Genomic DNA, 16,032 nt, shown 5'->3' with positions numbered 1-16,032 from the left:
CAGATAGATCTAGAGGGAGGAAATTTTTCACTCTACAGTCTGAATTTCCAGAACCATCGAGACGTGTTTTATCTGTTTCTACATATGTTGGGTTAACACCAAAGAAAAGTACCTGTTTATTACATTCAGAATATATAAATGTAATGTTTACAATACTTGGCAGCTTCCAATTTCCTAACCAGCCCATTAGTGCTGAAGTGCTCATTTAAAATGCATACAGGCTCAAAATAATCCTAGTCTGTGCCTTTTAAGGTTAATTTTCATAACTCGGTTTGTAAAGCATGGACATAATACCATTCATGACACACTGAGGTAATCTGGAAGTCATTGACAGACAATCTCTTAACTCAACAATATTATATACATCAACCTCTCACTAATGCAATGCTATCTTATCATCAGTGATCCAATGCCCCTTGACAGCAATTGTTTCACAGTTTCAGTGTAAGAAAATAACAAATAGAAGTAAAACTGCAAAGATGCAATTTACCACAAATGAAGTAGTTCTCTGCGTAACAAACCACCATAGCAGGATGAATAAAAAAATTTGATGAAAAGATTGAGACACTGGAAGACTATTTACATTGTTTAGACCTGAAATTGTCTGAATCAAGAAGCTTCACCATGAGTTTCTCTAGCCTCTTAGAATTTACAGTCGGTTTAACTGAATTTGGATTCCCATAAACAACACAAGGGTCTTTACCTAAAACAGAATTCCCAACGCACCAGCCACCAGGAGTAACATGGCCATCTGATTTCCGTAACAGCTCTTCATCAATTTTGTTGAGGACTGGATCATCTTTGGCAAACCCACGTGCAAAAGGAGCACCACTTTGCACCATGTCATTGAAATGTTCCAGGGTAAGAGAAATTGGGTGTTGCTTTGGAGGGTTATCCCACTTTATATAATGTAAATCATGATTTACAGTTGTGTTCTGGTAGTCCTTGTGGTTACAAACAACAGTGTGGAAGTAGCCCTCAGGGGATGAAATGAAATTTGTATAGTACATGAGCAAAGTACGAGGGAGATTATCCCATCCCCAAACACAAAATTCAACAAACGATTTTGTCAGCACCACCCATTCAGACCCTGATCAATAAGATCATTTAAAGTTATAGATAAAGAAGTAAAATGAATCTAAAGCATCAACCATTTACTAACATACAAATCACACACACACACAACATCTTTGTCAATTCCCAATAAATACAACCTCATCCATTTCCATCATCTCCAAATGGAATTTCCAGTTCAAAATCATGTTTGATGTATTGAAAGTTGAAGAACTGCATAATATATTATGAACAATGCCGCTTCCTCTTTTAATGGACGAGTTACAATTGATGAAAATCAACACCATGATACAAGGATTAATCAAACTGGAAGAGGATTGCCAGAGCAATCTTAAGGATGATTGGTGAATGATGATTGGTGATTGGTGATATTTCATTCCTTCAAGAAATGATGTAAGAATTCTGTGGAAGCAATCTTAAGTATCAACTTGATCTTATAATTTCCAGGCTACACAATATTCAAAACTGCCACAAATTAAGTTAAACACAGTCTTAAGAAAGTCACTTTTCATGCTTTTGTGGTTCAAAGGAATGATTAAGACAGAAGGGTAAAAGGGGCTGTATACAAAGCCCAGAATCCAAAAAGTAACTCCAAGGATAGCCAGATGTTGTGTAAATTTTAGATAACTACAGATAATTGTTTTAAACTTTGTTTTCTGGTTCAAGAACTTCGCTAATATATTAATAGAACTGTACCATCATACCTCGCAACTCTGTTAATATTTGATAGGAATGACTTGGTAAGGGATTGTATAAATTCAGCTGAAAATATTTGCAGAGAGCACTGTTTTTCATATTTTACACTTATCATATTAAAATAGACCTGAAACAAAGGTGTACCTTTTCTGAGAGCCAGTTTTCCAGTCTCTCACAAAAGGATACTCAAATAACCGAATAAATAATTTGGTAAAAGGCTAATGTAAAGCAGTACCTGTGAATAACTTGAAAGAAGCAGGCATAGACCTTTTCTCTTTAGCCCAAAAAACACCAGATTTCTTTGATTGATACAAGGCCGGATCTATTATAAGAGGTCTCGCTCTTTGATTCCTGCAAGCAAGCATACAGTAAGTGTCATACACCATAAGCATAGAAAGAAATTATAATCCCCATATCTATAGAGACAAGATCAAGCAAGAATGGCATGCTCACTCTTTCCATCCAAAATTACTTGTGTGCTCAAGGAAGTTCAGATCCCTAGGCAAGTATGAGAAAATATGCAAGAGATCTAGAACAACAAAATATATAGAAATGTTAGCAAAGCCAATAAGATTGCAAACTAGAACAACATGTATGCCTAGAATATGATCTTCATACCACTCCAAACTCATTTTTCTTGTATAATTAAACATAACCCACATCACTAAATTACAAAAATCACTCTATTACAATCTATCATGAAAGTAAGACATCTCAATCAGCAACAAGTGCTCATAAAATTCATTACAAACTATTTGATATCAACAACTACATAACAAGCAAAATCAAATCTGAACAACATATATGCCTAGAATGTGAATCTCATACCATTCAAAACCCTTTTTTTTTTCTTGCACAATTAAACATAACCCACGTCACAAAACTATGTGCATTACAAATCATATATATACACGAAAACATCAACAACTACAAAGCATAACTATCAAATTGAAATGTAAATCAAATCAAGCAATAAGCCCAAAATTACCGTCTTGCGAAACGAGAGGATAATCCGATGCACTGAGACTAATAAACCAGTCCCAATCCTTAGCCTTTTTCAACAAAATGGCAATGGCGTGAAGCGTAGAAGCCATCATAGTGGGACCCTTGTAGGTAACCAAATTGGCATTACCAACCACCATCACATTCCCAAACTCCCTAAAAACCAGACTCTCCGACTTCACATACTTCGCAAGCTCCAACCTTTCGGCATCCGAAGCATCCAGATCAAGATGCAACACGTAGTAATTCCTAGGGTGATACACTGCCTCAAGCAACCTCTTCACGCTCGAAACGTCCCCTTTCGAACCCCATATCGAGTACGCGAAACTCGGCAGCTTCGGTAGAAGCCCTAACCGGTCGAAATTCCGGTCCAGAGCTGCGAATTTCGGCGGTGGGTCGTCGATTCCTGAAGAGAACTTAGCGTGGCCTAGGCTTAGCGTAAGAACGAGGATGAGAGAGAGTACAAAAATGGTGAGCAAAGGCATGAACCATTTTCGATCTAGGTATGAAGGACTGTGATTTTTTTTCATTTGCTAAAACAATTTGGGGGTTAGGGTTTGGGGATTTAACTGTAAATGTAGGCTGTGTTGGATTTTGATCTAGGAGAGAGAAAGAGAGAGAGAGAGAGAGTTGTTGATAGAGAAGAGAATTGTTTATAGTAGTGGGAAGTTGGAACTAGGTTGTCTGAGTGAAGTGGTTGGAGAGGGAAACTATAACTGTTACTACTTTATTTGAATTGTCGGTTACTTTACTCTTTTTTAATTATAAGTATAAATTTATTAAGGTTCATGTTATTGAATTTAAGAAAGTTTTGACATCACTTTTATGGAAAATGAAAAAAATTGTCAAAATATTAATTTTTTTCCCATAAAAACTTTCTTTAACAGGATTCTTAATCAATGCCCTAAGGACACTAGTTAACATTTCCCATTTATTAATTATGTTATATAAATTTATTAAGTATTAATTAACGAGATGGGTTCAAGTTATATTAGGTGTAACTTGACAAGAGTTACACCATTTGTAAACCATAGATTTATAATTGATCTAATGATTAAAAAAATAGCACTAAATACTAATTGACTTACACCTCATTCACTTAATTAATAGCAATTTTGTTTCTCTCTCCTAATTTGTTATTTAAAACATTTTACATATATTCCTTTTTTTGCCGATGACTTTACAAATATATTTGCAATATATATATATATATATATATATTTTCTTTGGTTGAGTTCGTACTACTCTTTTCTTTTTATTTAAAACCTTTTAGATAAATTCCTTTTTGTTATTTGTTATTTATTATTTAAGCCGGTCATACTCTTATAGTTTTATCAATTGTGAATATATATCTTGTCTCCTTAAAAATAAATAAATGGCTAAGTGTTGTTTAATGAGGTTTTAAATGATAAGTTTCTCAAATAATAATTAACATATATATATATATATATATATATTTATATTTTTGTTGAATGACTTTACAATTATATTTGCAATTCCATCTTCTTCCTTTTTGGATGTGCCTGAGTCTGTAATACTCATGTTATTTTCTTTTTTTGGTTTCCGGATCCCAAGTTTATTGTTTGATTATAGAAGTCAAATGCTTGAATAAATTGATTCAGTGTAAATTTATAATTGAATTAACAGTTGGACCTGATCATATATATATATTCAAATCTGATCAGTTGACAACGTTTACAATTAAAAATAGTAATAATCTATTTATAGCGATATGATCTTTGGATAATTCAAATCCTATGTATATGTGTTTTTTTTTTTTTTTTTAAATTCATTCAATATGAGGAAGAAAAATTCAAATCATAGGTTTAGGCTTAACAATTGACGTGATAATTCACCACCCCCCCAAAAAAAAAAAAAACATGATGCTTACTTTATGGATAACTCAAAATTATATATATATACACGGAATGACTAAGTATTGCAAATATATTTGTAAAGTCATTGGCAAAAAAAGGAATATATGTAAAAGGTTTTAAATAATAAATAAGGAGAGAGATACAAAATTGCTATTAATTAAGTAAAGGAGGTGTAAGTCAATTAGCATTTAATGCTATATTTTTATAAAAGGTTCAAGTTACACTAGGTTTAACTTGAACCCATCTCATTAATTAATTGTTACAAAATTTATAAGTTTGTTTCTCAAAAAAAAAAAAAAAAAACCTATGTATAGGCTACATAACATATAAAGTATTTATCCTCTTAAGTCTTACTCTTTTTTTTTCTTCTTGTTGAACTTTTTTCTATAGTCTATACATACTAGATTTAAAAAAAAAAAAAGTGTATTTCAAATTTGGTTCCAACCCAAAATGTTTTCAAAAAAAAAAAAAATGAGTTCACATATGGAATAAACATAAAAGATTATTTAATATTTATTTTTAAAACACAAGTTAATGTTTAAGCATATGTTTACGTTGAAGTTTTTTTTTTTTTTTTTAATCTTTTCTAAAAAAGAAGAAGTTATTTTGTTAAATCATTAAAGATATCATTTATTGTCACTTAACAAGTTTTATCAAACATGTAATTGCTATAAACTTAAAGTTGGACCTTTGGGTTATCTTCATGTTGTTAAAACCAACAAAGATTGAGAATTTATAATTCAAAATTATAATCAAGAATCTAAGTTATCAATAGACTAACAATAGAATCTAAGTTATAATTCAAAATCATTGCTACCGTGAGGCTAATAGATGCGCTGACCTTCTTGCTAGAAAGGGTGCAGCTCAGAATGAAGATTTTTGTTTTTTTTTACTATCCCCCTGTGAAGCTTCTTCCTTTTCTAAGCCATGACTTGGCTGGTCTGTATGTCAGTAGGCGCTGCCCTACTGAGTTCCTGCTTGTGTAGTTTCTCTGTTTTTATCCCCTTTACCAAAAAAAAAAACCGCACCTTTAGTGAGTTGGTACCTCCCTAAGGACTAAGTTCTTAAAGGTTGAAGGGGTCCTTGAGTTTGTTGGGACAACCTATTAGTAAATATATTTTTAACCATCTTTAAAAAAAATGTTTATAGACTACTAAATTATATATTATTATTTTTTTTAATTAGTATTCCATATATTAAACTAGTAGACTATAACTTGATAGCTTTGACAAACGTTCTTATTGAGTGGAGTAATGATGATAGCTTTGACAAACGTTCTTATTTAGTCAAAGCTATCAAACGTTCTTACCAAGTTAACATAAATCTAGCTTTGACAAACTTTTAAGGGAGGGTAGCTTTGAAAGAGGTTATGGTAACCTCTTTATTTGCTATGTTATAAACGTTCTTATTGACATAATTAATTTCTCATTTTATCACACAAAACTTTGCGATTAAGATCACCTTGCAATCTCTGCAATTCACCATTCAGACAGTCTTCCTCCAAGCACATGAAGCATCATGCGGAGTAGATAATGGCCAAAAATTCCTGCTTCTTATCAGTTATCAAGATCAAACATAACCCAAAAGACACCTTTGCTGAATCAGACTCCACAAGAATCTCATAACAGCAGCTCTTTTTCAATCAACAAGTCTTTACATTGCATAAATACTTGTATCTGAATCAAACGACTTCTTGCTGAATCAGAGTCTTTGCTCAGGGCCAGTATAGAATTTAGACTCTACCAGAGAATTGTTGCCTTGCTCTTGAAGTACATGATTAGAATGACATGCACACAGAAACAATTTACTCCATGATCAGGTGGTCAAAAGAGCTTTCTAAACAATGGAGTTTATGTCAGCATGGGAAGCTCTATCCAGGCCAAGACAAACCAGTCCCAATCCAATCCTTAGCCTTTTTCAACAAAACGGCAATGGCGTGGAGAGTAAAAGATAGCACAGGGGGACCTTCGTAAGTAACCAAATAGGCATTACCAACAGTTAATTTCACTCTCCAACCACTCCACAGAGAATAGCTAATTAATACTTAAATTTATAGATTAGACAAATATATATATATATATATATATATATATATATACATATGATTCACCAAAAAGCTTTGTTAAGTGCCAAAAGTTTAGTCTTTCATAAAAAAAAAAAAATCAGATTCTACGTGGCTGTGGAGGTGGAACCTTATGAAAATGGAGGTGGAAGAGCAATGGAGGAGAGAGAAACATGTAGTGGATGAGAAAGAGAGTGCAAAGAGAAAAATATACCTATTTTTGGGATTAGAGATAGGTATTGAATGTTATAAATAAGGATAATAAATGAGATCTTTATCAGAATATCAGCATTAATGAGTGCATTTTTTTGACCATTGGATCTACTTAAATCCAATGATTTAGAAAAAGAAGAGTTACACTAGGTGTAACTTGAACCTATCTTTTATATATATATATATATATTGAGAGAGAGAGAGAGAGAAAGACGTAGATGGTGGTGGAGGGGGGATGGTGGGGTTTGAATCACAAGTAGGGGACACCATAAAGAATCTTGCTAGGCTATCACTTTAACCCCAAAAAATTAATCTAAGAGGCTAGACGTAAGGATAATAGGAATTCTAAGAAAGAATTAATCAAGTTCCTTAAGTATCTATACATAAAAATATTAATAGCATAATGATACTCTAGAGTAAATTATATTTTGTCTTATTCTCTTTTCGGCTTTTTCCTTAAAGAAGATAAACTAAACAAAGTAAAAGCTTACCAAAAAATCTCAAATTAGCTAAAAATTTAATGGTGGAGATGCCTAATATTTGTAGTAGAAAGAACAAAATAAAAATCATAAACAAATTTGAGAAAGATGCATAAGATTTCTAAAAGAAATTTTACCAAACACATGAGATGCAACAATAACAAAATTACTATACTAAATACTTTTTGACACTCTACAAATAAGCACAAAAAATGTTCATTATCAATATGTTTCATATCAACATTAGGAATTTCCACCACAATAATAGGCCAAATAAAACTGCATTAACAATTCTAAGTCAATTAAAAATAACAAAAGACAACATCATTGAAAAATTTGAAAAGGAAACCAACATAATCATTTCAGAAAATGCAAGAATACTAAAAAGAAAAAAACAAATCATTTTTTATTGTGTGTTTTGTTTACCTCAATGGTCTTCCCATTGTTGCCTTAACTTTGAAAGTTTCAGACAAATATAATTGATGTCTTCTCAAAATGGTGAAAACAAAAGCTTGATTAAAAAATATGGAGAACAATTAGTATTGTGCTAATTTTTTTGTTGTAGATGATAGGTGATTGTATCTTTTTTTGATACAAGATAGAAATTTCACTCTAACTTAATCTAAGTGTATATGTTTGTGAAACTTCCTTCTGGAGGCTTGAACCTCAACTCTTGCCCCTTACACCCTATAAGCATTTATACTTGTGGACTGACCACCGCACCAAAGATGCGCAGTGGTATCTAAAATGTGCATTGGTATATATAACATTGTAAAACTTAAATAAATAATCAGTGTATGAGTGAGAGAGAGATAAGGTTGTGAAAAACCGAAATTTTGGAAGAGAAAACACTATAACGGTAGATAAACGAAGAGACACTTAATGCTTGATGTATTCTCAAAATGGTGAAAACTAAAACTTAATTGAAAAATATGGAAAACAATTAGTATTGTGCTAAATTTTTTGTTGTAGATGATGGGTGATTGTATCTAAAATGTGTATTGGTATATATAACATTATAAAACTTAAAAATAAATAATCAATGTATGAGTGTGAGAGAGATAAGGTTGTGAAAAACTGAAATTTTGGAAGAGGAAACACTATAACAAAAGATAAATGAAGGGACACTTGAAATGTTAATTTTATCCACTAAAAAGATAATGACTTATTCAATTTTAAAAATTACTTGAAATTAGAAAGAAGAAAACGAAAAGTTGAAATCAATTTAGATAGTTGAATAGTCAAATATTTGTATCTAATGAATAATAATGTTTGTCCATGATTTGTATTTAATTATTTTATATAATAAAAAAATTAAAAAATCATAAAGAGAAAAATGATTTAAAAAGAAAAACAAAAAGAGTATGATGTGGCTGATGAGGTGGCTCAACATTTCAAATTTTAGATATATAGATATTGATTAATTTCTTGTCACACGAAATTTTGCTATCCATAACACCTTGCAAGCTCTGCATTTCACCATTCAGAATGCGATTAAATCTTTAAAAATATAAAAACAAATAGGGAATTTTTTTTTTTTTTTTTTTTTTTTTTCGGATAGTGCTTTTTCATCCTCACAATGAAATGAGTACATTGCCAAGCTACCCATCTGATTAGGGGCTTACTGAAAGATTGCCTGGTACATTACATCATTTCTGTCACCCGTTTTTACTTTTCAGCTTCTGTTTATTTGTAATATTTTGATTAATTAGGCATTATTTAGAGCCCCAAGTCATACAGATGGGGAGCTTCGGATACCTGGGATTTTCGCTCACAGGTAACGTTCCAGAATTTTGGGGAACTCACGGCTTGGATTTTCAGGAATGATAAATGCACAGAATTGTTTTCAATGCTTGTTTGGAGTATATGGACCCAGAGGAACCAGATTAGAACTCAAAATGAGGGTCTAGTATTCGCCTCCCTAACCCAAAGGCTAAACCAAGCATATCAGGCAGCTGAAATCGAAGCTTTGGCTGCTGTCTGAGCGCTAGAATTTGCTGCAGAAACTGGTTTGGACAGAATTGTTGTGGAGGAGGACTCGAGAGTAATTACTGATGCTTTGAGGACTACAGAACCGGTCCTGGCTGGGCTGGGTTTGGCTTGCTTGTTGAGGACACGCGAGTTTTTGAAAGTAATTTTTATAGAATTATCCTATTCTCATGTAAGGAGGGATGGTATCAAAGTGGCACATTGTTTAGCCAAGTTAGCGGCTAATTTTCCTAATTGTGTTGTATGGATGGAGGACGTTCCATCATTAGTTTTTCCTTTTATTTGGGTTGATGAAGCCTCATTTTCATATTAATAATAGCCGTCTTCTTTCTTAAAAATAAAAAAAATATATAAAAAAAAAGTCATAAAGATGCATTTAATCAAACGATTATATGAATGCATTACTCTCCCTTTGATTCACAAATGGGATCTTCCACTAAGCCTGTCAATTAAGGCAAAAGGGTCTGCAAGAAGTCTGAAATCTTAATCGAAATATAGGATGCGATTAAAAGCTCTCTCTTTTTTCCTTTTTTTTGAGAAAAAATAGCTCATCAAGCTTCCTCATCCTCGAAAGAATGCCACCCTAGCAACTCAAAATGGTTCTGCCAGGCTTCCAAACTTTTCTGAAAATATACAAAAAAAAAAAAAAAAAAGTGAAATGCATTCCAAGCATAAGTTTTGAAAAACACAACAGATGAAACCAAGGTTAATTGCTAGCTTCTTCATCAAAATGTTTCGATTCAAAGTGCAGCTCCATCTCAAATGACACTTCTCTTTTAGAGCAAAGTGGAGTATAAAGTCAGTGAATTTTTTTCCGCCCTCGAGAAGTAGAAACAAAGAAGGTAAAGTCGTGAGTTCAAAACTCAACAACTGCACCTGCAACTGCTAATTACCAATTACGAAACTGTCATGAATCAATAGTCTCTCTAGAAGGAGATAATAATGACTTAAAATGTTCAATTGCAACCAAACAAGATTTACATCAACAGTAGAGCTTCAAAAGCAATATCAAGAGGAACTCTTGATGCACATCTACTAGCATATCAAACTTGAGATGTCTTAATCTATGCCAATTTTCCAGAGATCACTGGAACCTGCTAGAGGGCAATAAGCTTCTTCCAAGAAACAAGTAGCTACTATACACATCATCAAGGAAACAACCTCCTTCAAAAACCTCATTCCAGGAGGTACTAAGGGGTTCAAAATGAATCTCCATACAGTCTTCCTCCAAGTACACGAAGCACCTTGCAGATAGATAACGGCCACAAACTCCCGCTTCTTATCAGTTATCCAGATCAAGCATAACACAAAAGACAACTTGCTGAATCAGAACCCACAGGAATCTCATAACAGCAGCTCTTTTTCAATCAAAAAGTCTTTCTATAGCATAAACACTTATCTCAATCAAACGACTTCTTGCTGAATCAGAGTTTTTGCTCAGTGCCGGTATAGAATTCCAGGTTGCCAAATACATTAGAAGTTTTTTTTTCCCAAAATTTTGTTCCACATTCATAATACAGTGCGTAATGCTAATGACCTTGGGTCAGTTAGCATCTCCTGAGCAGCTCCCTACTTAATTGCCAGGAATCCAAATATTTAAAATATAACATCAGGACCTACTGCCACTAAAGTTCTGGACTTCAATAAATTCAAGGCCAACAAGTTGATACATGAAATATTTACCCCTTTTTCGTCTTTTCAATTCTAATATGATCTAAAGTGCACATTAGTGTCGTCATGTAAGGGCTTGCCCACATTAAAATGAGAAGTAAAAAGTTTAAAAGTGTGAATGCATTAATGTATCTTTACAAGAATATTACAGAGAATTGTTCCCTTGCTCTTGAAGTACATGATTAGGATAACATGCACACAGAAACAAAGTACTCCATGAGGTGGTCAAAAGAACTTTCTAAACAATGGAGTTGATGATATCATGAGAACCTCTATCCTGTCCAAGATATAAAAGATTGATCATGTCACAAGAGCAATGATAAAAATAGTAAATAAAACACAGTGAAAAAGTCACATACAATCATTCCAACTTTCGTGAAAGAAGAGTGGGCTCGCCAATGAAACAAGTTTGAGAAGTAAAAGGCTAAATACCATGACTACACATAAAAGGAGCTTAGCCATCGAAGACAAGATTAGGTGTGAAAACAGAATACTCTCAAAGAGCCAAATAGAGGTACCCCAATGAAAACCTTCCCTAATTAAAAAATGAGTTTTCCTACGTAGGAAAAACATCTCAAAAACCTGATCCTATGGCTACTCATATCGACTGTAGTTCCACTAGGATAAACATCAAAGACAAAAAGGCAGAGAGTTTTTAGTCATAAGAAAATTTTGATTTTCTACAAAAGATAAAACTAAACCTTTCTCACAATGGAATAACCAATGAGACAAAGTTTCCTCAACCAGGACCATCCAAACAAAACAACATCTTCACCTGATTATAACAGGTGTGGATCATAATTCAACAAACGAAATGAAAGGGAAAACAAAATAGAAACTCTATGGACTAGGGAGAGTACCGTTTCCCATAAATACATTTCGTGATCATCAAATAAATTTCCATAATCTCATTCAGCTTGCACCACCAAGCAATTCTTTTTACTGAGGCAAGCCAGCTTCAATTTCATCCCACATTTCGACATTCTTTATGACTTTCTCCTTGACTTGCTTAATAACCTCTCGAGCCTCATCAACCTTCGAAACTCCCACAAGTCCCTCCACGAGCGACTTCATTGTCCCAAAATTCGGGATCCAACCCTTCTCCATACTCTCCTTAGCAATCAATAAAGCAGCATCGAAATCCTTTCCTTGGCACAGGAAATACACCAATGAATAATAACAATCGCTACTCGGTTGAATACCCCTACTCTTCATACTCTTCAAGAGCTTCTTACCTTCCTCCAAATCCCCTTCCTTACAAAACCCATGAATCAAATGGGAATAAGTATCCGAATTCGGCTTCATCCCCCTCGACAACATTCCATCCATCAAAGCCTTAGCCTCGGAAGACTTCTTCAACTTACACAAACTCTGAATCCTAATGTTATAAGTACCAATACCCCTATTCACTCCATGGTTCTCCATCAATTTCAAAACTTTCCCAACATCCTCAAACTTCCCCTCCTTGTAAAACCCAGCAAGCAAATTCCCAAAAGTAGTGGCATTCGGCTTCACAGACTTCCTCTCCAACTCAGCCAAAACAGAGTACCCAGAACTCGTCGAACCCGATTCCGAAAACCCTTTAATCACCGTATTAAACGTATCCAAATTCGGCTGAATCTCATAAAACTTCGGAAACTCAATATAAACCCGGTTCAGCTCCTTGTAATCCTTAGCCAGAAGACAAGCAAAAAGCAAAGCGTTGAGAGATTTAACGGTTCGAGGAATACCCAGATCGTGAATTCGCTTGAAAGTGTCAATGGCTTGTGGGATCATCTTGGCTTGACCGTACAGAACGATAGCGTGAGAAGCGAAACGCTCCGTTTTGAGGTCGGGGCGAGAGGTTAGGAGGTCGTCGAGGAACTGGCGGATTGTGTCGAAGTGGTTGGATTCGGAGAGCTTGGAAATGGCGACGGAGAAAGCGATGCGGTCGAGGTGGGACTCGGGGGTGAGAGAAGCGGCGTGGCAGATTTCGAGGATTTTGTGTGGGTTCTGCTCGGATTTGAGGAGGGAGAGTGCCGATCGGGTCTTGGACTTGGAGGAGAGTGGGGTGGAGGAGTTTTGGGAGAGGATGGATGAGGTGGAGTAGAAGTGGTGGAGGTGGGTGGCGACGCGGTGGGAGTATGTGAGGAAGCGGAGACGAGTGGTGAGGGACATGGTTTTTTTTTTTTTTTTTGGGTTCGAGAGAAATGAAGAGAGAGTAAATCAGAAATGGATTTTGATTGTGAGAGAATGATTGGGGTTTTAGTGAAGTGGGTGTGTGTGTGTGACTGAGTTTAGCAAGTGAGTTTTTTCTAGGGTTCTAGTGTTTCTGAATAGAGAAGAAAAAAAATAAAAAACAAACAAAAAAGGAAGGATCGAACAGGGGAATTGAACCCGACGTGAATCGAACACGCAACCTTCTGATCTGGAGTCAGACGCGCTACCATTGCGCCACGGATCCCTTGGTTGTTTTTAATGCTGGTATATTTTAATTAAATGATGATTCTCTCTATATATTAAGAAAATTCAAAAAGCTAGTTATAGTTTCAAAAAATGTTTAAAAAATCCTTAATCTAATTAGATAATCTTTATTCTTAAAAAATAAAAAATATGATTAAAATCATAATTCCAAAAAAAAAAAACTACCAAATAAACTTTTTTCCTAAAAATTAACACACTTTCTATCTAAACATATCTCACGTACTTTTGATACATCTTTTTCCTAAAAACTATCACACACTAAACCCAGCAATTTACTCAATTTCAAATCATAAATTTTAGTTTTATAAAAATCATTTCTTGTGCAACTTTACTAACAATAGACAAATTCAAATTAAAAAATTATATTAAACTCAAAATAAATAAATAAATAAGAGCCTCATTGCACATGCTGAGCGCGTGTGACGAGGCTAGTTTGTTTTAATATTTTTATTTGTGTGGAAAGTTATACTATTGGTAGGCCATATGAACCATTAAAAAAAAATTATATTCCATTTTTTTTTTTGTGAGTTAGGCCTTGTTTAGTTTGTATTGGGTGTGCATTCATTTTCTATACTCAAATCTAGTACTCATTTTTTTTTTTTTGGCACTTTTTTTTTTTTGGCACCAATTTTCTATTCTAATTTTTGTATTGTCTTCCCCTAACTATTTTTTGACAACCCCAATAAATAAAAAACAGAAGAAACAACACAACACATCAGTTTTTCATCCCTTCCACACACACAACCCACAAATACAAACAAATTTCAGCAAACTTACCCCCTAAACACCTCAAATCCACCATCAGATACACCTTCAAACAAAAAATCACCATAACCATTTCAACAAACCAACTCCAAAACAAATACCAACCCTAGAAGGAATTAACTGGCAATAAGCATTGGCCATAAACTGATCAAATTTTGCTCAAGAAAGAGTGACATCCTTTGATTGAGAGAGAGGGGTTAACACCAACATTGAAGTTGTGTGCTTCACGGCAAAGCCACCACTGCCACACCCTTCATTGATCTGCCCTTTCACACACCAATCTGCCATAGAGAGATTTATTGATGAGACAACTCACTATTAGTGGGACCCACGAAATTCTTTTTTTACAAATGTTATTGTATCCATTTTCACAAGAAGGAAAATGACCAAATAATGTATTCAATTTTTGTATTTAAATCAAATTTTTTTTATACTAAAAATGAAAACTTAATTCAAATAACATAACCAAACCAATTTTTTAGCGGTGGGTCCTGCCAAAAACTGAAAATGAATATGAAATATAACACTTTTTTCCTCAAAGCAAACACCCTCTTAATGTGTGAAGTGGTAGGACAATTTGGAAATGTTAAGAAATTATAATAATTTTTTGTTTGTATCAACTTTATTGTTACGTGTGGAAACTAAATTTGGTTGCAATATTTTTAAATGTTAGGAGGAAAGGGTTTTTTTTTTTTTTTTTTTTTTGAGATAGTTACAATATGTTGCTAACCCCACAACTCGAACATTTTCTTCCCCTAAACCCCCAAGCTGAGTATTTTGTATATGGAGAGATGCCAATTAAGATACAAGTCTCTTGACGGGGGAAGAAAGATGAATACATGTGTGACTATTAAACACATTGTTTACTATATTTTGTTAAATTAAGTTTTGAAATTTATACAAACTAGGTTTTATATCATGTTCACACACAAAAACATTCAATAATGATGATAATAAGGTGATCATTTGAACATTTGAATGTTTTTGTGAATGAATGAATTACTTGACACCAAATTTAAGAAAAAATAATTTGAACATTTGACTCAAAATTATATAAAAATTAGAAACAAATTTAGATTTAATTTACATTGTTATTTTACTTTATATATATATATATGATAAGACAAGTTCTAACCAATTGAATATTTGGTTAACATCATAGCAAACGGCGAAACTTCTTACCATTCTAAATAATTCGCTCAACAGGAGTTATCATTAGAAACGAATATCATAGCTTGAAACTATCTCTTAAAAAAATCATTCAACAATAATTTGGTCAAATCCCCACATGAAAAAACTTTTTGAAACTTTAAAAGTAAACCAAAAAAATCTTTAAAAGTAATTACTTTCAATAAGGGAGTGCTTTTTTTTTGTATTTTGGGTCAAATATTATGTAACCATAAGCTTTAAATGGCCCATGTGTGTATGTTTGTTTCTTAAAAAAAAAAAAAAAAAAAGAATATATATATAGTCCTCTTTTTTGTGTGCATAAAAATGGTCAAGTTCATACGGAATTGTTTGTCAATTGTTTAAAAGATTTTTTTAAGTTTAGCCTTTTATTTATCTTTTTTAGAAATACTCACACAAGGTGAACTTGAATCCACATTATAAATTAATTTGCAGTTACTTTATCTGTCATTAATCATTATGAAATGGTAAAAATTTGCTAAAATTCTACTGCACTAATAAATTATGGACACCTAACCATGGTTAAAGACCATTAAAAATCTGTCTATCAATG

General features: G+C 33.4%; 2 protein-coding genes and 1 non-coding gene across 3 annotated transcripts; all 3 read right to left on the bottom strand.

Moving 5' to 3' along the window:
* Nucleotides 1-460: 460 nt before the first annotated feature.
* Nucleotides 461-3,505, bottom strand: LOC115992203 (beta-glucuronosyltransferase GlcAT14C). The gene is made up of 4 exons (XM_031116295.1): nt 2,759-3,505; nt 2,224-2,299; nt 2,006-2,121; nt 461-1,090 (listed from the first exon to the last, which is right to left on the bottom strand). Exons 1-4 carry the CDS (start codon nt 3,300-3,302, stop codon nt 576-578), a joined length of 1,251 nt encoding a protein of 416 aa, XP_030972155.1. The 5' UTR covers nt 3,303-3,505; the 3' UTR covers nt 461-575.
* An 8,191-nt stretch (nt 3,506-11,696) lies between these two features.
* On the bottom strand, nt 11,697-13,349 carry LOC115992611 (pentatricopeptide repeat-containing protein At1g61870, mitochondrial). The gene has a single exon (XM_031116833.1). It carries the CDS (start codon nt 13,218-13,220, stop codon nt 12,003-12,005), a length of 1,218 nt encoding a protein of 405 aa, XP_030972693.1. The 5' UTR covers nt 13,221-13,349; the 3' UTR covers nt 11,697-12,002.
* An 85-nt stretch (nt 13,350-13,434) lies between these two features.
* On the bottom strand, nt 13,435-13,506 carry TRNAW-CCA. Its single transcript has one exon. It is a non-coding gene; the product is annotated as a tRNA-Trp (tRNA).
* Between the last annotated feature and the right edge of the window lie 2,526 nt (nt 13,507-16,032).

This window comes from Quercus lobata, chromosome 5 (genome assembly GCF_001633185.2).
Source record: "Quercus lobata isolate SW786 chromosome 5, ValleyOak3.0 Primary Assembly, whole genome shotgun sequence".
Classification (NCBI taxonomy): domain Eukaryota; kingdom Viridiplantae; phylum Streptophyta; class Magnoliopsida; order Fagales; family Fagaceae; genus Quercus; species Quercus lobata.
The sequence above is the reverse complement of the archived record's forward strand: the minus strand, read 5'-3'. Positions and strand labels throughout refer to the sequence as shown.